Source organism: Embiotoca jacksoni, unplaced genomic scaffold, assembly GCF_022577435.1.
Source record: "Embiotoca jacksoni isolate LCO1_2020_lvr unplaced genomic scaffold, fEmbJac1.0.p SCAF_7, whole genome shotgun sequence".
Classification (NCBI taxonomy): domain Eukaryota; kingdom Metazoa; phylum Chordata; class Actinopteri; family Embiotocidae; genus Embiotoca; species Embiotoca jacksoni.
Genome location: NW_027185425.1, coordinates 14,209,115 through 14,231,855, shown reverse-complemented (window position 1 = coordinate 14,231,855; position 22,741 = coordinate 14,209,115). Strand labels below are relative to the sequence as shown.

The 22,741-nt window shown below is 45.0% G+C and overlaps 2 protein-coding genes across 5 annotated transcripts; one reads left to right on the top strand and one right to left on the bottom strand.

Annotated features, from left to right (window-relative positions):
- Positions 1-406: 406 nt before the first annotated feature.
- Positions 407-4,717, bottom strand: heyl (hes related family bHLH transcription factor with YRPW motif like). Its single transcript, XM_069175906.1, has 5 exons — positions 4,195-4,717; positions 2,122-2,188; positions 1,949-2,032; positions 1,762-1,843; positions 407-1,531 (listed from the first exon to the last, which is right to left on the bottom strand). Exons 1-5 carry the CDS (start codon positions 4,272-4,274, stop codon positions 846-848), a joined length of 999 nt encoding a protein of 332 aa, XP_069032007.1. The 5' UTR covers positions 4,275-4,717; the 3' UTR covers positions 407-845.
- Positions 2,017-22,544, top strand: zbtb8b (zinc finger and BTB domain containing 8B). Of its 4 annotated transcripts, none has more exons than XM_069175902.1 (5): positions 2,017-2,272; positions 16,526-16,712; positions 17,665-18,580; positions 18,715-18,893; positions 20,850-22,544. In XM_069175902.1, exons 2-5 carry the CDS (start codon positions 16,539-16,541, stop codon positions 21,162-21,164), a joined length of 1,584 nt encoding a protein of 527 aa, XP_069032003.1. In that variant the 5' UTR covers positions 2,017-2,272; positions 16,526-16,538; the 3' UTR covers positions 21,165-22,544. The 4 variants fall into 4 exon arrangements, with proteins under 4 accessions (XP_069032003.1, XP_069032006.1, XP_069032005.1 ...); XM_069175905.1 differs by having other exon boundaries at positions 20,858-20,969; XM_069175904.1 differs by lacking the exon at positions 2,017-2,272 and adding an exon at positions 15,991-16,067 and having other exon boundaries at positions 16,531-16,712.
- Positions 22,545-22,741: the final 197 nt, after the last annotated feature.

Genomic DNA, 22,741 nt, shown 5'->3' with positions numbered 1-22,741 from the left:
AGATTGGAGAGAAAGAACGGCAGAGAGACAGCGGAGGAGAGGAAGATGCGTGGACTGATACGAGGGCGACGCTAATTACAGGGGACTGACAATTAGAGGGTAAAGCGACGGGTCTGTTTGCTTCGCCGCGGCATCCCAAAAACATCACCATCTCCCACCATGTTTATCCTCTGCCGCCGCAGACCGCGGCTCCCATCAGCCATCACTGGAGACAGCTTAGATACCGAGGGGGTTACGGCTGGGGAACATGCAGGCAGTGTTTGCAGACATGAGTAATACGGATAAATGAGTATCACGTCGGTTTTTCTTTCTTTCTTTCTTTCTTTCTTTTTTTTTTGCCATTTACATTGACGGATGATACAGCTGCAATTACATGTCTGAGAAAAAAAAACCCAGTGCAAACATGAACAGAGGTAAAGGCACTTAGTCTTTATAGAGATTTTTTTTTTTTCAAACATTCCTCAGAAGTGGAAAATGTAACGAATAAATGTTTTGGAAAATAAGAAACATCACAGTTCAAAGATCAGTAAAAACTCAACCCCACTCTGTTGAGCTGTATATATGGCTCTGTTGGACACTTCTTTTTTTTAATGTGTGTTTGTCAGGCAACATCGTGAACATGGATTTATATAAATCTACTCCTTCTCTTTCCGTCATGATTCCATTTTATATGATTGTGATCATCTGAAACTTCACCCACAGTCTGATATGGCTTTTAAAATCCCTCAAAAGTAGAGACAATCATTACAAGTTCAACACGTCTCCATAGTTGCAACATAGTGCACATGGGGAGGTCCATGTCCACGATACAGAGTTCATTTGGAAAACAAAAGTGGAGTTGGGCCTCAGAAAGCTCCGATCTCAGTCCCCCATCCCTGGGCCGCCTTGGCTGATCCGCTCAAGCTCCTGCGCTGCGGTGTGGGAGATCCCAGGGGTGCAAAGGGCCTGAAAGAGACTTGCGGAGGGGCAGAGGATGATGAAGTAGAAGAAGAGGAGGAGGTAGAAGGAGAGGAAGAGGAATGGGTGGTGAGAGGTAGAGGCGAGGCCCTGGTGGTGCTGTGGGGAGACGGGTGGGTCGGTCTGGAGGTGGCCATGGCCGGAGACGCTGTGAGGGAGGGTAACCTGTGGACGGCGGCCAGAGCTGTCGGCGCGAGGAGGGACGGTAGACCCTGCTGGCACCCTGCCAGAGGGGCGAGGCGGAGGGAGGCGGGCGACGGGTAGCTGCCCAGCAGGGCCAGGTCCCTCCGCCCGCTGGGGAAAGGAGGTGAGGAGGAGGCCGGCGAAGTCGCGGAGATCTGAGGGAAGGACGCCCATGGCCACGGAGGGAAGGGCAGGGTGGAGGCAGGGGGGGTCTGCAGGAGAAGAGGGTCGAGCTCACTCGCGCAGTGGGAGAGGTGGGAGACCAGGCGAGCTCCAACAGGGTCCGGGGATTCCCCCTCCAGTGAGCTGAGGTACCGCACTACCTCTCCTACACACTCCCTGAAGCCCAGGGTCCTGTAGTCGACGGCCAGAGCTCGTGCATCGAAGTAACCTGAGAGAGGAGCAGAGTTTAGTCATGCACTGAATAAAAGTCATGGAATGCAACATACCATGGATGCCATGTTTTTCTTACTCTTGTCCAAAAACAAAAAGAAGACAATAATGAACTAGTTGTCTGCTTTTTAAATTCATTCCTGTTTCTTTTGTGTTCATGTTCCATAGAAAATGGATGACAACCAGAAGAAGTTCATCTTTAACAAGCAACAAACTCAGCGGTGTCACCTTTCCCTCCCATGGCATGCAGCAGTTTGAGGTGGTCCACCGTCATTTGCAGAATCTCTGCTTTCTCCAACTTCGATGAACCCTGCAACAAAATTTAAAAAAAAGAGCCACGTTTTATGGAGCTGTTTTACTGCTCGATTTTATTGTCTAATGATGCAACAATTCTAATTATCTTTACTGTAGTTACCTGTTTTTCAAAAGCACTGGGCACCAGTCTCCGGAGCTCCGACAAGCTGTGGTTGATCCTGTCTCTGCGTCTCTTCTCTATGATCTTCAAAACAAGAGGAGCAGCGGGACATTAAGAGCCGAGCTCAGAGACGGGACTAAAAGGATTAAGATCCAAAGCTGTAATCCACTCACCCCTCTTCTCTTCTTTCGGGCCAGAATCTGTGAGGCGCTGCCTGGAGACATGGACCCGGTGACTGGGCTGCACCATGGAGATCAAGTAAAAGAAGAAGAAGAAGGCATGAGGGCGATGTGGAGGATTACATTGGCACAGAGAGAAGACATGGTAACTTTGATTCTGCTGCATATTGTTATTATTACCCTGCTTAATACGACACAGAGGCAGGATGGCACATCAGCTCCCTTCAATCGAATTAGTTTTTTGGGCCAAGAAAGACAGAGGAGTGCCCGGGAGAGGAGGGAAGATGAGATTGTTTTCTTTTGTTTTAATGCGTTTCTGGACATTAGTCTCAGTAAAATGACATGCTGTTCTCCTTTCCATCTGAGCGAAAGCACTTTTAGAAAGATGATTATATAGCCGCGGGGCAATGCTTTCACTCGCATGGGGCTCCAACATGCAGCATGGGATCAGAGCTCCTCCGAGTACAGTCACTCAATATGGATTGTGTTTGTTTGCGAACTCTCATTTTACAGGCCTGAAAGACCCTGACAGCTTGGAGTTCCCTTCAAACTGCCCCACCAGAGACTTATTGTGTTTCTATTAGATTTTAACATGAAGGCTGCCAATTTAGCTGTGTGTTTTTGTTTAGGTTTACGTTTGATGAGGCTGACTTGAAAAGGCAGCGCTGTCTTCTGTTTGCATGTCACCACGAAACCGTCTTAAGTGTTACTGGCTTGCTCAGTGCTGTGTGATGTAACCAGCACTGCTGTGAATGTGTTTTTTGTATGCTGTAGATGCGCAGTTACAAACACACTTTGATGAATTTTCCTTTTCCTTTTAATCCAGATGTCTGTTTTTCCTTTCCACTAATTCACCTAAACAACAAAAGGATCTAATGACTTTTAAAGAGAGTGCAGAGTCATTTTACTGTTCATCAGACATTTGAAACAAGTTACATGCAATGCACTGCAGTTTAATAACTTGTGGATCACATTTGCATTCAAAGTTCCTCTTTCTAAAAGTCTTTCCATTTGTAGCATACGTTACGCCTTTTGGTTTGAAGTTCCCAGCGTCTGAAGCTACATATTTTCAGTTATATGAATGATGAACAAAAACACGGAATACCAAAGTTTCCTCTGCAAGATCAAAACTGTAACACAATGAAGCTGGAAACCTTTTGAAATAGCAGTATTTTTGACCGAGTAATAAACTTCTTAAATCAGCTCACTGCATTCATTCACACACTGTGTGCATCAAATGTTCCTAAGAAATGCTAGAGGATATATTTAATGTGGAGGTCGTCCCTCTCTGTTGCTTCAGTGTTAATTTGACAGTTTACTTTTTGTTTTGTTTTATGTGACATCAAAGACTTCCAGAACAGGAAATGTTTTAAAGAATAGATTTTCCTACACCAGATTCTGTCATGAATACATTTTGAACTCTGACTCGCAATGAACTTGATCTGAAGATATTTTCAGATTAAATATCGACAATTTAATTTAAAACAAAACACATTCAGAAACTTCTGCTCATGCCTTCAGGCCCTGTCATACTGTCACTCTTTCACACATGACAGGCCGCACATAATTTGTAGCTTATACTTATTGTAATGCATGTCATGCATGCAGTTTTTGTTACCGACAACTGCACTGCCTGACATGCACATGCAAAAGTAACAAAAAGAAGAAACAGAGAAAAGGAACGATGAATATGTTTCTAAACAAGAGAGATTTTGCTCGTCTGGGCCTGAAACTCAGTTAAGACGTCAGTTTTAAACTGGCAGCTCAGGTTTATTGGAACGTTTTTTTATTGATGAAATTATTTCAGAAGCTTTGATTTAAATGGAAAAACTTTAAATAATAGGAATCCAAAATGTTTCTTGTCCTTTTAAACCACACACACATCTAGGATTTAACACTTTCCTCACTGTCTTTCAACAATTTTTTTTGTTTAAAGCTATTATGTTCAGAGTAAATTTGTCTTCGGCTGCTCCATGCAGCTGTAAACTATGTGACGTCCCCCTAAAGGGCTCCTGATTGGAGGACTCCTGTTCCAGTCTCAGGTGCGGAGGTTGGTCGGATGCTCACCAGTAGCTGTCTTCTTGTCCCACGTCAATAAACTCGTCTGTGTCCGAGTCCGGGGAGCTGTAGTCGTGAGGTCTCTTCATTGCTCAGCCTCTTCCTCGCCGGCTGGACAGATGATGATGATGATGATGGATGGGTAGATGGATGTGTGGACGATGGAGTGATGGATCCGCGTGATGTCGTTGGTCGCTCTCGCTGCTGCGTGAAGGCAACACACTGTAGAGCGCAGCACTCACCCTGCGTGCCCCTCACTCTCCGCGTCTCTTACGCTGGTACTTATAAAAGCCTTGTTGTCCTTAGTTACTTCTTGTCACTTGCGTTTGTTTTTTTGTTGTTGGTGGTGTTGTTGTTGTTGCTTCTTCATGTGTTTTCTGTCCACTCCTCTGTGAGTCAGTGGTGCCACTTGATCAACCCCCAAGGGCCCATGACAAGTAAGAAAATTCACGAGCTGCTTTAGTCTTTTACTCTATCACTGGCATCCAATCAGCGTCTCTCTCTCTCTTTTTCTCTGTTATTTCTCCCTTGGCTCTCTCTCTCTGTCACAGCCACCCAATGACAAAATAGGACTTTGGCAGTTGGGGCAGGGTTGCCAGTTTTGGCTCCCCCGCCTCCTGTCCCTGTCCCTCCTCCCTCCCTTTAATCTGCCCTTCCCTGGCTCTTCACCCTCCTCCCCTCCCTCCACCCCACCCGGCCCCATCTTTCCAACCCCCTTTGCTCAGTCATCCTCAGTCAATTAGCCTCCAATCTCATCCTGCTCTCCTTCCTGCCTTCTCTCTGTCCTCCTTTCTCTCTCCTTTAATTATGCTGCTTTGTGGAACAATGGCGGAGGGAGGGAGGGGGGGGAGGGAGGACGGGAGGTGGGGAGGGAGGACGGGAGGTGGGGAGGGAGGACGGGAGGTGGGGAGGGAGGACGGGAGGACGGGAGGTGCGAGGAGTGTGTGGGAATTATGAAGCGTGAAATCTCTCCATCGTCCGCAGCGGAGTGTTTTCAGCGATGCACGAGGCTTGACCCTCACACAGTCACACAGGTGACCTTTTTGTGTGTGTGTGTGTGTGTGTGTGTGTGTGTGTGCGTGCGTGTGTGTGTGTGTGTGTGTGTGTGTGTGAGAGAGTGAGACAAACGGCAGAGAGTGAAACCACGTTGGCTAGCTTGTGACCTCTAAGGCAGTGGTCAATAATCAGCTGCACAACTGATACAAATCAGAAAATCATGCATATCTGCACATTTATACTTCACATTTTGTATTGTTCTTTAAATAGGGAATGTGTTCATTATTAAACATTTTACTGTAAAATGGCTTACTAAACTGCCAGCTATACTATTTGACAGTTTTCATTTCATTTCGAAACAATTTCAAATTTGATCACAGGGTTCACTAACCATGCCACCATCGACTGAAAAAACGAGGTTGATGTGAAAGTGCCTGAAACTGCAATAGTATTAAAGGCCACTAGGGATTGACTCCAAAAAGCCTTGAGCTCCATAGACTCCCATTCAACTTTCTCTCATGAAATATGAAGTCAGTACAGTTAAAATTGTGTCATTCGCTAAAGTCCCTGCTTCTTTTTAGTTTTCTGGTGGTCCATTTGAAAATAATCTCATCATTAATTAGATATTAGTCCTCAAAAAGATGTATGTTTGGGGGGAGGGGGGTGTGTCTGTTTGATTGACAGGCCTGTGGTGCAGTCGGGTGTACGCTATAGGTGGGCGGGGCAAAATCTTGTCAAGTTTCCAGTCAGATCAAGTCAGATCCACCACTCGTTCCCCCCCAGCTCGTCCAAATACGGTCACTTCTGGCTCCAAGATAGCAAAATGGCGCCTGACAAAATCCGAACTTGAGGTTCACAAACCAATGGGTGACGCCACTGTTGGTTGCAACGACTAAATGTTAGCATTTGAGAAAAAAGACAACTTTTGATATACATTTTGGAGTAAATGACATTCGGAAATTCTGCTGATATAGATACAAAAAAAACACTAAACTTTATTTTTCCCCAAAGGAAAAAAACTACAACGAAAACACAAGGTTAAAACACGAGCAAAGACATTCGTACCCACCGTCCTCCAAACTTTTTTAATCAATGACGTCATCTGGTGGCCGCCGGTGTGTGCGGAGATGAGGGCAGGTACCGAGGGGTCAAGAGAAGAATCAGCCCAGTGAGTGTCTGAACATCTGGGCTCTTCACTGGACAAGATAGCCCTCTCTCTCTCTCTCTCTCTCACACACACACACACACACACACACACACACACACACACACACACACACGCAGCTCCTTGCAACACTTAGCGCTCGGTTCCGCTGCCACCGTGGGAAGATTGCTGGTGCAGATTGCCATGGAAACATGCGAGCCAGGCGCCGGTTGTTAGGAGCGATGCCTGACTGACCCAGCAGTGTGTTGCATATGTGTATGTGAAAGGACGGAGCGAGGCCAAGTGGCATGCCCCCTTGCACACAATGCCCAGCTGAGAGCGTCTCTTCCTGCCCGGCAGACTGGAAGGGTGTGTTACTTTAAACACACCACAATGCATGAGGGCAAGATCTTTGTGTATACTTTTTTTAAACAAGTAAACTGTCTTTTTTTTTTTTTTTTAACATGGTCGTGGGCCTGTAAGTCTTAATCAGCTCCTAAAATCCGGTGTATTTTCATTTGTGTCTTACTTTTAATGTTTTTCTAGCTTTTCGTCTTTACCGTGCGTACATTGGCTACGACTAAACCTCATCCGCCGGCAGTTTGTCATATGTGTAAAGCAGTAAACTAACAGAAAACATGTGCATGTGCGTGTGTTTGTAATACCCAAGTGTCAGTAATCAGTATGACCGTCACCGGGGGGCTCGCAGTGTGGGAGGAATATGAGTCAGGACGAACAGAAAAGACGAATACGATTTTCTGTCCCTCCAAACACCCCCCCCCCCCTTCCTCCTCCTCCTCCTCCTCCTCCTCCTCCTCCTCCAATCCACATATCCTTTCATTACCAATCATTCCTTAATTCAGATCTGGATCTCATTTCAGCATCAGAAAAAAAGGAGCCTGAAAGGAAAAAGACATCTATGAAGTCAGGCTTCAGTCTTCTCTGTTGTTATTTTTATCACCCACCCACCCATTTCTCTCCTTCTCTTCAAAGATTAAATTTTCCTTTCAGCTTTTTTTTTTTTTTTTTTTTTTTTTTTTTAATGAAATCACTCTGTACACGGCCGGCCACATCTCCCAGCTATTTTAGGATGAGGCAAGCTGCATTAAAAGCATTACAAGAAGTGGAAAGTAATTAAGAAGATGAATGAATAAATAAATACATTAATTATGAAAATGGTTTCATGACCAGGATTTGTGTGTGTGTGTGTGTGTGTGTGTGTGTGTGTGTGTGTGTGTGTGTGTGTGTGTGTGTGTGTGTGAAGGGAGGGTGACGAACATAAGAGAGAAAAGCGAGAGAGGGAAAGAGAACTGGCACTGGATGATGGGATGGAATTCTTTCAGATTTCTGGCGATCTTGGTCGGCCACTTCAAGTCCTCTCCCTCCCATCCCACCAAACCACAACACGGCAAAGTCCCTTATTGAAATTAACAAGCTCATACTTTTACAATTTGCGCACACGCACACATGTGCGACTCAAAATATGAACGTGTGAACGCTCAAGGACACACACACACACACACACACACACACACACACACACACACACACACACACACACACACGAGGCCGTCAACTGATTCATACACACACACACACGGAGCTCCCTCACACGAATGTGGACAGGACAGGACACCACAATTTATAAGGCACAAACACTCGGCCGCAATTATTGTTTCTGATGCATGACTATTGCTATTGTTTGAAAGTCTGTGAGATGGAACCGGCTCAGCAGGATATTTTGTTTGTGACTTTTTCTTCGCGTTCACGTCAGACTGAATAACTGATCAGATATGTCTGGCTGCGCGGCTAACTTTGATTATTTGTACTGTTTTTCAGCAACTGGAAACCAACTCCCCCCACCCCCCCCCCCCCCCAAAAAAATGTAGATACTCCACTGTAAGAAGACACTCAAATAATTTAGGCCTGTTGGAAGAGAAAAATGGTCAACTGTTGAACATCAGAACAATCGAAGATACATTCTTTTCAGTGCAATTTTAAACGCAAGAGTGTATAGATGTAATCTATAAAAAAGGACCCAAATAAAGTCAATTGTACAGTACCTTCCAACAGCAAGGACATTTTAAATGATTTACATGAGACACAAAACCCATTTTATCAAGATAAAAGAGAAGGACATCATTAGAAAAGGTACAATTAGAAAAGAAGCTATGAAGCTGGTAAAGGCAGTCACATCATTTACAAAATGGCAGCTTTTTATTAACGAATTATTTACAAAGTTGTTTTTGCTTAAGACTAGATCGATAGATGAGATTTTTTTCTGATTAATAAAAAGCTATTTAATCTTTCAGTAACTCGATGAAAAAGAAAATCCTCTAATTCACTGCAGAAACAAGTGATTAGAGGTTGTTGCCTAATATCAAAATAAAGGGGGAAAAAAACAACTGTCATCAAGTGTGTATCCTAGAATTTGTGAAATATTTCTAACCACAAACTTTGTTATTACTGCTTCGACTCGTGCTCTGATGAAACCTCAGGCTGAAATGCATCAGCCGTAATATTTTAAGAAAAGCTGCATTGACATTGATTGCTCTTTTTTGTGTGCCACTATTCCCTACTTTCACGAGTGTTGTAAAAAGTCTGTGAAACAGACCGAGTTGAAAACACAACAGTTTATAACAATGCGCAACGTCCGAATACGAGGTGCAATCAAAAAGTTCAGAAACTGCTCCTGTTGCGCACAAAGTGAGCGCAGCTCGGCTACGTGCGCGGAGCGGGAGGAAGCAGTGACTTCTGTGAGTAACTATTCCACCTGCCAACAGCACAATGAAAACCCGCCGGCAACAAGGCAACCTTCACTCCCCACCCCAGTAACTTCTTTCTATTTTCCAAATTGACACATCATTTGACAAGTAATGGTGAAGCTCCATGGTCGCCCTTCGTTACTTCTTGTCACGTGTGTTAGTTTTGTTTTTGTTGTTGTTGCTTCTTCATGTGTTTTCGGTCAGCTCCTCCGTGAGTCAGTGGTGCCAATTCCATGGTAAAGTCGCAGATGCGCGCGCACGAGTTGTCACAAAAATGCATGTAACACAGATGCTGATATTGATGAGGTGCTGTAACTTACTCACAAAAGTTATAAACACTATAACATGATAAAGCAATATGAAGTTTGAGAATGCTCCAATTAAAATATTTGGAAATGAATAAACTGCAGTGGCGTTTGTACAACTAAATGTCTTTTATCTTGCAAGGTATTCCAAAAAAATGATGGATGTCATCAAACAGCATTAAGCAAAAGTAATGTTTGTTCATAATCTGGAGGCTGTGTGGAGGATTTGTGAAGGGCCAAATGTGGTCAAAGAAGCCTCGCATGGTGCCGTGCTGTATGCAAGCGCTAGTGACATATGCCCTCAAAATCAGTTGAATCCTTATTGCTATGAGGCCGTTATAATAGTCCGCCTGTGGCCGGGCCGCTCAGTCACTGGAATCAAGATTGGATTGGCATGGGAACTGGCACTGGAGTGGCTTGGCACTGTCCAGGCTGGACCCATGAGGGAATTATCTGCCCCTCAGACACATGAGGAATGCCTGGAACCTGCGGCACTGGCTGTCTGGCCGTCTTCGCGATTCACTCGGAATCACCTGAATATACGAGGCGTTCCTGGGAACGTCAGGTTTGTTCCTACAGACTGTCTTTGGAGCCGCATTGTGTTTTTATGTCGTGACTGAGCCGATACGAGGTGTGAATAAACTTGTAGAGAAACCCTGTTAGACACAGAACGTATATATGTTTGAAATCGTAGCTGCTGTGGTTTGAGGTGTCAAGAGGGCAGGAGGGCTGCAGCAATGGGTCACGCTGTCTGTCAGGGAGCGAGAGACCTAGACAGAGACCAGGGAGAGAGAGAGAGAGAGAGAGTCCTCCCTCCTCATCCGGCTCCCCCTCTGCAAAGATAAATAAAGAGGCTAAAAGCCGAGAAGAAGAAGCAGAAAGGAGCTTTTGTGCCTTCCGAGTGGGGTCCCTTTCATGGCGGTTCCCACAGCACTGGGCCTGTGATGACATTCACCATGTTTCACACACACACACACACACACACACACACACACACACACACACACACACACACACACACACACACACACACACACACACACACACACACACACACATGCTGATGGGCCCTGTGACTGCGGTGACTTTCGCTGGTGCCGGGCCCCAGACGGGACGGCGAGGGCCCCGAGAGCCACAGGCGGCCATTGTGCTGTCGCCGCGGAAACCAGCCTCTTTATGTCAGACATGTTTTTCTGTTTGTTTTCTTTTTTATGCCTTTAATGTGGCCAAGGGGGAATGTTTCCCCCTCTCACCCTCCGCCCCCCTTCACTGCTCTGCGTTATTTCCCCCCCAATACCCATCTCCTCTCTCCTCCTCCCACCGATCCATCCACATTTGTTTCTCCTCTTTGCCTCCCTTTCCCCCCTTCTGTTGTCTCCCCCCTCCGTGTTTCCCCCTGGAGATCGTCATTTGTAAAGCTCTTTGCTTAGACAGCCCATATCTTTGTCATGGTGTTGCGGCCTCCCTCTCACTCAGCTCCTTTTTATCTGTACTTCATGAGGTTTTGGCACAAACTGGCAGTTTTTTCTTCCTGCGCAGGAAAAAAAACCAAAACAACAGCAATGTGCAAAACTCTAAAACAACAAAAACTATCCTCCAAAAGAATCCTGCCTTTCCCACGCTGAGCCAATTTTCTTCACAAGATTAAACAAACTAACCAATAACAAAATGAAAGAAAATTAAGGAGGGAAGAGGAGGTGGAAGGGGGAGGGGGAGGGGGACGGGACGGGACGGGACGGGGGGACGGGTGCTGCTGTTGATGGCAGAAAAAAAGTCTGGTTATGATTTGAGAGGATGCCCAAAAGTCCTCCGATGAGAAAAACAAACCTGAAAACAGCCAACTGTTACTATTTTTAAGCACGTGAGGAATGTCGCTCTGTGCCATGACTCAAAGGCACGTTGGCCCTCGTCCGTAATCAGTTCATTCTGACTGCACTCCTCTGCCACATCACACGCAGGACGCAATCTTTTACGAGCCACAGGGAAAGAGGAGGAGGAGGAGGAAAAAAAAATAGAGGGGAAAGTGAAGAAATGAAAGAGTTCTGGGCTAATCCACACTGCCCCCTCAGCCAGGCATGCCACTGTGCCTGATTGGGACGGGTGGTGGTGGGGTGGTGGGGTTTAAGACTCAAGCTAATATTAGCTGCTGTAAAACTAGTTTTATTGAAACATTTTGACTTGCAAGCTGACTATCACTCAACTTTATGGAGGGGACTAATTTTTATTGCGTGGAGTCATGCTTAATTCCTCGATCAGCTTTCATCTAGAGGACAGGCATTGGGTGTAAAAGACCAATGAAAAGCATTCATTCAAGACAGAAAAGAGCTGCTCTGATTTAGAGATTTAGATGGATTGGATTGTGGATTTGTTCACAGGAGGTCTGGCAGAGTTGTAAACCCTGGAGATGGCGCTCCATCCCTGCACCACGCTGCCCCAAACATTCGCAGGCTGCTGCCTCCCTGACAGCATCTCACTTCCCTAAATCCCTCGTATAACGTTACACCTCAGGTTGCCTGGCCTTATCAGCCAGGCATCCTGCCGACACCTCGCTGTGACGGCAGCTCGGAAGAGCAAGCGTAAGCCCTTAAAAACCAGCATAAAAACCTGCCGCCACTGCACCTCGGGGTCATTTTTAACGTTCCTGGAAGGGGATTATGGTGAGTGTGCAGGGAAAGAAAGGGAGACTTTGATGGAGGAAGGATGTGGGTGATGACGGAGATCGTTTTCATGTCTCCAGGGAGCTGGGACCACTTTTATTGGTCATGGTAGTGGCTTTTTATTATTGGAAATTACTTGAACTAAAGTAAGAGATGCACTCAACGCTGAATCTAGATTTCTGTCTGCGTTTTTTTTTTTTACTTTGTGACGCCAAACTCAGACGTTCAATAGAACCACGAGACTTGATCCAATACAAAATTGGATCAAGACAGCTGATCTATAAACTTGCATAAAAAAAAATTTAAAACATGAGAAACTGATATGACCCGCTGTTGAATAGAAGAAACATACCCACAGCCCTGCCATCAGTTCAACCAGGTTCTAAATATGTTTTTTAAGAAGGGATTAAATTGGGTGTTATTTTACACTATTAATCATATGAAAGTAGTCATTATTGCATTTTCTTTAACATAGAATGTAATTGTCAATTTAGATTTGTTTTGTCAACTTTACATATGTACTCTCTCCTTGAGAAGAAGTGTTTGTACCATTAAAACCTCATTTAAAGCAAAGTTTTTCCAACTCTTACATCATCCATCATTGAAGTGTGTATTCATAACTTCAAGAGAAAGTGTTTGAACTGCAGATTTATTATATTTGCCAGCTATTCCAACAGTTTTTTCTTTTTCCGTGTGCTGTTTCAACTGTTTTATTGTTACTTTTGACTAATTATTTGCTCATTGGTTACAATTAGTTTGCTATTCCTCCCTTGTCTGTTCACTTGTTTGACACTAATTTGAACTTTTTCCGCTACAGTGTTACAACTAACCTGATGGGAAGTTCACTGATTATTGTAAAGTTGCTAAAGATTATAATCACAACTTTTTGTAATCTTCCTCTGTTATCATCTTAAAAACGAAATGTTTGGATACATCTTTTGAATTAAATCACAATTAATTGAGTTTTCCTCTTACACAGTTGCAACTAAAGCAGGGCACAAGTACAAGTTTTACAGATATACTGTAGAAAAAACACATGTGATGCTAACTCTGCTCATGAGATAACTCCTTAGCAACACTTAGTTCATATGTTTATGTAAATATGCGATATTGTCTGTTTTGACATCAAACAAACACCAGAAAATGCTGTGACGAAGCTTGGATGGATGCAGAAGCTCTTTCATAAATCTACGCACGACAGATGTTCATGCACAACTGGCTTGTTGAAGGCATACTTGTACAGTGAACTAATTCTTTTCAGTCTATGTGCAGCTCGTGCAAAAACACTCAACACACAATCATGTCTTTCTCAGACATGAAAACTGGGTTGAGGTCAAAGCTTGGGGACGACTAGCTAACCGTATATAGTACACGCAGGCTTTGATCTTCGGACTTGGCTGTGGCAAAGACAGCCAGCCTGCGCCGAGGCCCTGTGTTACCGGAAGCTTGTGGTGTGGGACGGCTCCATTTACTACTCTGTTCTGGTGCTAAATATACAATAATAAAAAGGCTGGCAGATTTATTTCAGACTCATACACTTCCTCTTCAGCGAGGGAAGAAAGGACGAAGCAAAATGCTCTCCATATTACCGGAGAGCATTAAGTGATAATTACAGAGAGAGATAGACAAAAAGAGAGAGACGAGGTTTCCCCCTCTCGCTCTTCTCTTCCTCTTTCTCTGCCACCACAGAGAGTGGTGTCTCCAAACTAAAGAGGGGCGCCCACTGTATTAGACTCCCAATGATTGGCTATGATTGCATTATCTGCTCCTATGAGGGATAAAAGGACAGCAACACACACACGTACAAACGCACCACATATTGTATTTCATTGTTCAATGATCACTGCCTCCTCAGAGGTCAAACATTTCTTTTTTTGAACACATCTGTAGACATGAAGCCATGAAAGAAAATATGATTCAAATTCAAACATTGTCTTTATCTTTTTCAAGTTAGTTTTCTGACACACACAAGCACACAGACGCAAACACAGACACACACACACACACACACACTCATGCTCCCATATGTACTCGACTTCACCACCAGTCCACCGCACTCCTCTCAGAGCTCTTTGATCCCCGGTCGAGGGTCCTCTCCGCGGTGCCTCTGTCTGAATTCCAGAGATTCTGGGATAATTCAAACGTTTCACGGCACATACTTGGTCCCCCCAGGAGACAGCGGCGGAGATGGAAAATGCCACCACGGTCCCCAGCTCTCTCTCCCTCCATTGTCCCTACTCTTTAATCAGGCCCTCTCTGTGGCTCGCGCTGCCACCGTGGTGTGTTGTCTCAGCCTGGGAAAATGCTGGCCTAAGTGGCTGTTATGTGCTGAGGCGCAGACCACAGGGACCCAGAGGGGTGCTGCTGGAGCCCTCTGTGCCAGCCGTGGGTCTCCGAGCGGCTAACACACACAATGAATGAGGTCCCGAGTCTGGATGCAACCTTACATAACAGCCATCGCTACATCTATTTACTTTTTGTCTGGGCTTCGATCAGTAAATCATTCGCCATCATAATCACAGCCGTGAGCCAAAATCCAGTCATAAATCAGGGCTGTTATTTGGTCCTATGGCGTCGCTGAGTGTAAACCGGCATTAAACTGCTACACAGTCAAGGCACTCCAGTGTGGCTGCTTGGCTGTGAACGGTCTGTAAAGAGGGAGTTTCCTGCCCGGAGTCAACAGATGACCAAAACAAAGGCCTTGTGTTTCCCTGAGTCACAGCGAGAAGAAGGTCAGCAACCAGAGCTACCTTAGAGTTCAACCCAAGTCAGCTTTGTTTTGGGATAGACCCGTGTTAGGGTCAGGCAGTCAGGGTCAACCGACAGTTGGCCTTGGCTGCAGCCGGATGCAACTCTCCGTTAGGTCAAGTTTACGAGACCTGAGTGAAACCCTACTGGTTTATATTTAGTGCTTATAAGCATGAATAGAGTTTTTATGAGCTGCCATAAATTTCAATTTCAAGAAAAGGGTGAGTGTGGAGGCTCATGTACGCCTACCCTGTGGTTTCTCTGGGCCACCACGAAGCCTTTGTATTCGCCCTGTTTGCCATGGGAAAATATCTGAAACAAATAAGTTGCCTGGTCGGCACCCATCAGTGTAAAAACACTTCTAAGAGCTGTGGATTGTGCTGCGAGGGTGTGGTGCAGTGCTCAAGGAACTACTTGTTTACTCTTACTGTGTCCGAAAATAAAAAAAAAAGGAGCTATTTTCTCTCCAAAATGGAAGGCAAATAAACAAGTATTCTTGAGCAGACAATGTGGGCAGGCGCGAGCCGCCTGTGGTCGTGCAGCGGCATGCTGGGCTCGGTATGAGAAGGAAGCTGACACTCGGAGGTTCTTCCCCCCCCAAAACATCATTATCACCATCATCACTGTCATCATCTGCATAAATGAGCCTCTGCAAAGGAGAAAGGCAGACATAATTTAAACTGTGTCAAAAATACTGTTTTTGATGGAGGGAGGTTTGAGTGAACTGTTTTCTCCGAGGTGTAAAATCATGTGAGACAATAGTGCTACAATTTTAGTGAGCTCTCTGAGGTGATTATTTGTTTTACGTTGTTTTTTTTACTACTATAAACTTGTCAATGTAGAGATAATTGAAAGTTGATTTAGTTAGTTTGCAACTAGTACTACCATAATGCCGGGTGATTTCAAAGAATTCACAGATGCATTTATGAACTGCAAACTTAATGCATAGTGTTGGAGAAACACTTAAATTTAGGCCTACATAATCCTGCTATTTCGGCAAGGTACGTTACAAAATGACTCCACATCCAAAGAACAGATTTACCGAAACCGAATTGGGTTTAAAAAGTGCGCTTGTTTGATTCTAAAAGCTCCATAAAGAACAATTTACGGTACTTGCAGAGAAGGGCCACGCCCCCGTCGGCTGCTGATTGGGTGAATACAACACGTCACTGTTTTGCGAAAGCGGAAGTTGTGGGCACGGGACAATGAGCCTCGCTAATCGCCGTCTTTGTGCTGTGGTAAAGGACAGGTTAAAGTGACGACACAGGTGAGTACACGTGGCCGTTTATTCAACCGGTTGTTTAGCGTCCTCCGTGACGTGCGCTCTGTCCCGTCTGTCAGCTGTTTAGTTTCATAAAGTCCCGCCAACTAGCCGCTGAGTGCTAACAACACACGCTAGCCCGCGATCAAAGCGCAGCGAGCTCAGCTGTCTGGTTTAATGCGCGCACGTTTAATCCCCTAAACCCTCCGCTTTGTGGGGAAAGATTCAACCTCTGGCCACAACTGGCCGGTGCGTTCACAAACCTCATGCGTACTAGCCGAAACACCTCCGTGGTGAGTCTTTTTAAAAAAAAAAAAGTGCAGTAATGACTTGTTGTTTAACGTAAACAATGTGACACGACGTGACAGGCGGCTCGGAAGTGGTCAGGTCGTTTTACATCACGTGTTTGTCAGAAGCTTTTTTTTTTGTTATCCCCCCCTCCCCTCCCCCCCGATGCCCTCCAGCCCAGGTGGAGACATGGAGGTGCCCTGCTACCTGCCCAAGCTGCTCTTCGAGCTCAACGAGCAGCGCAAGCGGGACTTCTTCTGTGACTGCAGCGTCCTCGTGGAGGGTCGCGTCTTCAAGGCTCACCGCAACGTGCTGTTCGCGGGCAGCGGCTACTTCCGGGCTCTCCTGGTTCACTACCTGCAGGTGAGGATACCCGTCCACCTCCGGTTGTACCTCCGGGAGCAGACGGGGCACCGGGAAGGGGAGGTCGGGGGGGTCGGTCCTGGTCCTGGTCCTGGAGGGTCGCTTCGTCTGAAACAATCAATGTGGTCCCGAGTTATTGAAAGAGCAACACTTCCCTCTGCAGCCAAGGCTGACGTGCCCTTGAGCAAGGCACTTAAACCGCTGCTACTACTTTGTGTGGCAAAACATTAATAAAGGTTAACCTTTCAAGGGGAGAAGGGCAACTTGGATTACATTTAACACTTGGCTAAGATCAAATATTTATTATTGTGTTATCAAGGATTACTGGTGAACATAAAGGAGCCAGATCACTTTCTATGGAAGCACTAAAGCAATATATAAGAAATGAATGAATTTCCCACGTCTGGATGTACTGGAGCTAAAATGAAGTAAACCAAAGATTGTTAAAAAAGAAAAGGAAAACAATTTTGCTTCATCGACAAAGTGAACACAGTCAGCCTCTGCTCTCATTAAAACAAAGCAATGCTGGTTGACCGGAAATGAACCGGAAACCCAGAATAACTGGATGTGATGTTTTTTAGGGGGAAATGTAGTCTTATCAGGAGAATTAAGTTTGTGTTAAATTAGTTGAGGTTGCACTTTGTTTTGTGCATATAGTGTGTTGAATTATTATTATTATGATTTAAAAAGCATTTAAAGCAATTATTGTTACAGAAGATGTAGCTCATGTGTTCTGTATGTGTGCTCTATCATAGGAAGTGGTTACATATGAAACTATTAGGTAGTAGCTTAAAAAAAAAAATAATTCCTTCAATTTATCATTTTTGCCAAGTCTCCCAATTTTAACGCAAGAAAATCACTTAAAACTGAGCAAATTGCATCGCGGCTCATTTGTATTTTCGATTAAATACAGTCCCAACTGTGTTAAACTTTTGAACACATCTCTTTTCAGGACAGTGGACAGCGCTACAGCACAGCCTCGTTGGACATTGTAACAGCGGACGCCTTCTCTCTAATCCTGGACTTCCTCTACTCGGGCCGCTTGGCCCTGAACAGGAGTAATGTCATCGAGGTGATGTCGGCGGCCAGCTACCTGCAGATGACTGACCTGGTGAACTTCTGCAAAGGCTACATCCGCTCATCTTTAGAGATTTGCAGCAAGGAGAAGGAGAGTAACACGGTGAAAGAGAACCAGGCAGAGGATGGAGCGACGGGTCCGGCAGACAGTGGCACTCCTGCTGCAACCATCTCCGGTGGTGCGGGGGGCGCAGAGCCTCATTCGCAGGTCGCAGAGGCCGACGGAGGGTCAGATTTAGGTCCGGAGTCCGTGACTTCGGCGAGAACTCCCTTATCCATCGCCGTCACCACCCCTCCGTCCTCCGGCAGGGACATGGACAACGCTTACCCTTGCAGGGAGGAGTTTGTATCTGGCAGGGAAGGACAGAAGTCGCACATGGATCAGACGAATCTGTCATCCTCCCCATTGTCTGCTCTGACTCCAGAGTTACTGAACCCTAAGATAGAGTACGACCCCGACGAGGAGCTTATGGAGTCCCCAGACACTAAAGACGTGTCGTCGTCTCCCGGTCCTTCTCTTCACAATAGCCATCATGGCAGGCTACTTCTCCCAAGTCCTTCTCCCTCCAACGAACGCTCGCCCCTGGGATATAGCCCTTCCTATAATGCCAGGCAGCTGATGGAGATGCTGGCCAGAGGTGAAGGCCAAAGTCCGCTGGGGGACAGAGGAGGGCAGCGCTTCAGCCAAACATTAGGTAGCAGCCCAGGAGGAAGCAGAATGGATGAAGGCTTAGGGTTTGTGGGATCATCTATGATGGAGATCCAGGCTGATTGGCTTGGAGACGACACAGGTAATTATCAGGAATAATCTAACCCCATGCAAATGGACGAGGATGACATTTATGTCCCTGCTGGCTTCAAGAAAAACACCTCTGCTAGAAATCAAAACCAAGTTTGATTTGTTGGCCTCTTTCTCCCCCTGCAGCTGATGGCTTGGTAGTGCCGGTGAAACTCCACAAGTGTCCTTTCTGTCTGTACACCGCCAAGCAGAAAGGGATCATGAAGAGACACATACGTTGCCACACGGGAGAGAGGCCCTTCCCCTGTCCCATGTGTGGCAAGAGGTTCACACGGCAGGAGCACCTTCGCAGCCACGCCCTCAGTGTAAGAGCTCGGCGGGGTTGAACTGCAGTGTAGCCAGCCTGCTTTTAAATGTGTTGCACCATAGGCCTCAATGTAAAAGCTAGCTTCTAATGTAAAAGAAGAAGGAATTAAACCATTTGCTATTTTATGAAGTTTTTTGAAGTTTTGAACAGACTGTTTGTGTGATGGTTGCAAACAGTCAGTTCAACCAAAACCCAGTTAAATCATTCTCATAAAAAAAAAAGAAACTTTTTAAAAATTTTTATTTTTTTATTATGATATGATAAAATATGCGTTTGAATTACTGATGTTTGTAAGTATTTCATGGCCAGCCTACAGGTGAGCAAGAATGTTTACATTCAGTGAATCTAGAAAAGTCTTAATTTGCTTTTCTCACGTGCAAGCCGTATAAAATCTGAGGCTGTTTAGCTAAGAGAATAGGATGATATGGAACACCCAGTACAACAACTACAAATAATGTCGGCAACTGTGATACAGAAAAGAAAATTCACTTTTGAACAACGTATGTCCAGTAATCAAACTATTAAGATAAATATTAGTCATATCAGAGAATCTGTACTTTTCCTGACTGAAAAATCCAGAATGCAGGAAGAGTCTTTGTATGTTTTTATTTAGACGGAGTCTGTGTGTGTTCAATTCAATTCAACTTTATTTCTATAGCGCCAAATCACAACATAGGTTATTTCATGGCACTTAACACATTAAAGTCCTTACAGCAAGACGTTACAATATTATACAGAGAAACCCAACAATTCAACAATTCCCACATGAGCCAGGAGGGAAAAAAAACAACTCCTCTTTAAGGGAGAAAAACCTCCAACAGAGGGAAGGAAAAACTCCCTTTAACAGGAAGAAACCTCCGACAGAGCCAGGCTCAGGGTCGAGGAGAGCAGAGAGAGAAAAGGACAGCATAGAGATGGAAGAGAAGAACTGTTGGTGGAGACGGCAAGTGCAGGGCAGAGACATGCAGCTCCATGACGGGACATCTGCAAAAGAAAGAACAGAAACTACGCGACATGGAGACAACAGACAATAAGAAGAAACTATGGGAGAGAAAAGGGATGGTGAGGTATGAATCAGTTAAAGAGTAGGAGGAAAGAAAAGAAGCTCAGCGTGTAACGAGGTCCCCCAGCAGCCTCGGCCTATAACAGCATAACTAAGGGTTGGTTCAGGTCTACCTGAGCCAGCCCTAACTATAGGCTTCATCAAAAAGGAACGTTTTGAGTCTAATCTTAAAGCTCGAGAGGGTTTCTGAAATCTCGAACACAAACTGGGAGCTGGTTCCACAGGGGAGGAGCCTGACAACTGAAGCTCCGCCTCCCATTCTACTTCTGGAAACTCTAGGAACCACAAGTAGACCAGAGTACTGAGAGCGAAGTGCTCTGCTAGGGTTATATGGTTCTATAAGATCTCGTAAGATCACTCTTATTAATTTACAGATTAATTTTGTCACGAGTTGTTGGTGTTTTGTCAGGAGGGATGAAATGTTTTTATATTTCGTAATTACATAATTTGTCTAACCAGGTAGTTTAACGTATTTCTGGAAAACCACATCAGACACAAGTTTATTTTTCAAAGCAGAGTATTTTATTTGTATATTTTGTTTGGAAGAAATTGTAATGAGAGATGGTGTAGTAAAAATTATTTGTGCCAATGCTGCAGAATTATATAGTCAACAATACATCGTGAAGATAGAATAGGTTGCTCGAGACCACTTTAAGCCAGTAATTGCCAGCAGTTAGTTGTAAACAATAATTAGCCGTCTCATTCTGTAATTGAATGCTGTTTAATTCAGCTCTTTTTTTTTTTTTTTTTCCCTCCCATTGTGTTTTGTTTTCAGTTAGGTAATGAGTGCAGTAAATCTTTTTGGTTCCTATGTTGTTACTCTTCACCTGTACTGATCTAAACGTTAACACTGTCCCGACACAATGATTCACGTACTCCCTGTGTCCGCAGGTCCACAGACACTACTGGCCAGTATCATGTAAGAGCTGCCGGCGAACTTTCACCGGATCGGGCGTCTCGCCGGGACTCCGGCGCTTCGGCATCTGCGACAGCTGCAACTGTGTGACCACCACGCACGATGACCCCGAGCACCCCTCCAGCCAACCAGAGGCCGTGGAGCGTGCGAACGGGGGTGCAGATTGGTCCAGTTTTATTGACGATGTGGACGAGGTGGAGGTGGAGGTGGGCAGAGTGGAGGACTTGGTGGAGAAACAGATGCTTGGAAGACAGCTGGCTGTCTGCAGTGATGTCAGTCACACACTGTGAGTTTGTTTCCACTGCACTCAGAGGAGGAAACCTTCCCGTGAACTGTTCTACTGTCCAATGAACTGTGGCCACCCTGAGATCGACAGTGCCGTGCAAATTACTGAGGATTAGTCATTTGTTCCTGCCACTGCTTACTTCACTTCAAAGTAATAGAATTACTTTTACCCATAACTGCACATAAGAAGTAATTAGATACTTGGGAACTTAACTTTTGCATTACTCTAACACGCAGCTGAGTTATTTTCATGTTGCCTCCCTGCCTTCTCTCACCGGACTGCTGAAGATCTCTCACTCAGTCCACTTCTTGCGTTGTGCCACAGACGTGTCGACTGAGTGTCTGCCTACCCCTCTTTCAATTTAGAGGGAGTCTGTGGCTCAGTCGGTAGAGTGGGTTGCACACTAATCGGAAGGTTGGTGCCTCGATCCCCAGTTCCTCCTGTCCACATGCCTAAGTGTCCTTGAGCAAGACACTGAACCCTAAAAGAAATTGCTCCCGATGGTGTACCATCGGTGCGTTGTAAGTCGCTTTGGATAAAAGCATCAGCTAAATGTAATGTAAAGAGGGTGGTTCTTGGCCTTTCTCCCTTCGTTGCTCTCCCCGTGGCCTTTGTACAGGTCTCCTGAGGCTTGTGGCGCCCGCTGCCGCCCAGGGCCGTTGTCCTGGGAACCAGCGGTTGCCCTTGCGAGACCAGATCCACCTATACTGGGTTTTTCTCCAGACCGAACAACCCTGTGTCCCCCACCACCTCCACCTAAGCAACACAGTCCCTGCGGAGATTGACAGATCCTATGTTGAGGCTTCATTTGGCTGCTATAATGGGCAGTTGTCCAATACTGTTCATACACAAGACAGAAGTAATAAACCCACTTAAATTTCAGGAATTGTAATTGTGTCATTTTGATTTAAAAAAACGTGTTACATTCTTTTTTTTTACTGCCTAAAGTCGTGGAATTACTGTAATGCATTTAAAGCGTTACTCCCAACACTGGTTATTGATCTTAAATTATTATTGTAAGATTCATTATTTATTGCCTAATTTTAATCCACAATATCCAGTCTCTTTAACTCCTACAGATATTTTGCTCCAGTGATTTGCCTTGCAGGAAATAGGTTCACTGTTGTTGTTTTTTTTTTTTTAACTGTCATGGATGTGGTCTTTCATTTCCTGATCATGTATTTGCACAGCTGATGAAAAAGCCAAATTTCTCCATGTTCGTTCTACATAAAGAGAATGTGCCTGTCACAGAGAAGGATTTTTTATGAACTTTATAGAAGACAAAGTAGCTTGTTTTGTCCTAAAAGATTACAGTTCGTAGATGAAGAAACTTGTGGGGACACCGGGGGGTGTCGTTGCAATAAATGTGGTGTGTAACTGTGAACATGGCCTTATTGTCCTTCATCTTAATTTTGGGTATTCATGTTGTTTTTTCTTTTTTTTTTCTTCCATTTTGAGAGCCATCAGTTAATATTGAGGTACAAGGTAATTTCCCTGTTGCTTGACGTTTAAAGTAGCCTGTGGCGCCCTCCAGTGGCTCAGCCCTTTATCAGAAAAAGGTAGTCAGCTGATTCTTTACTG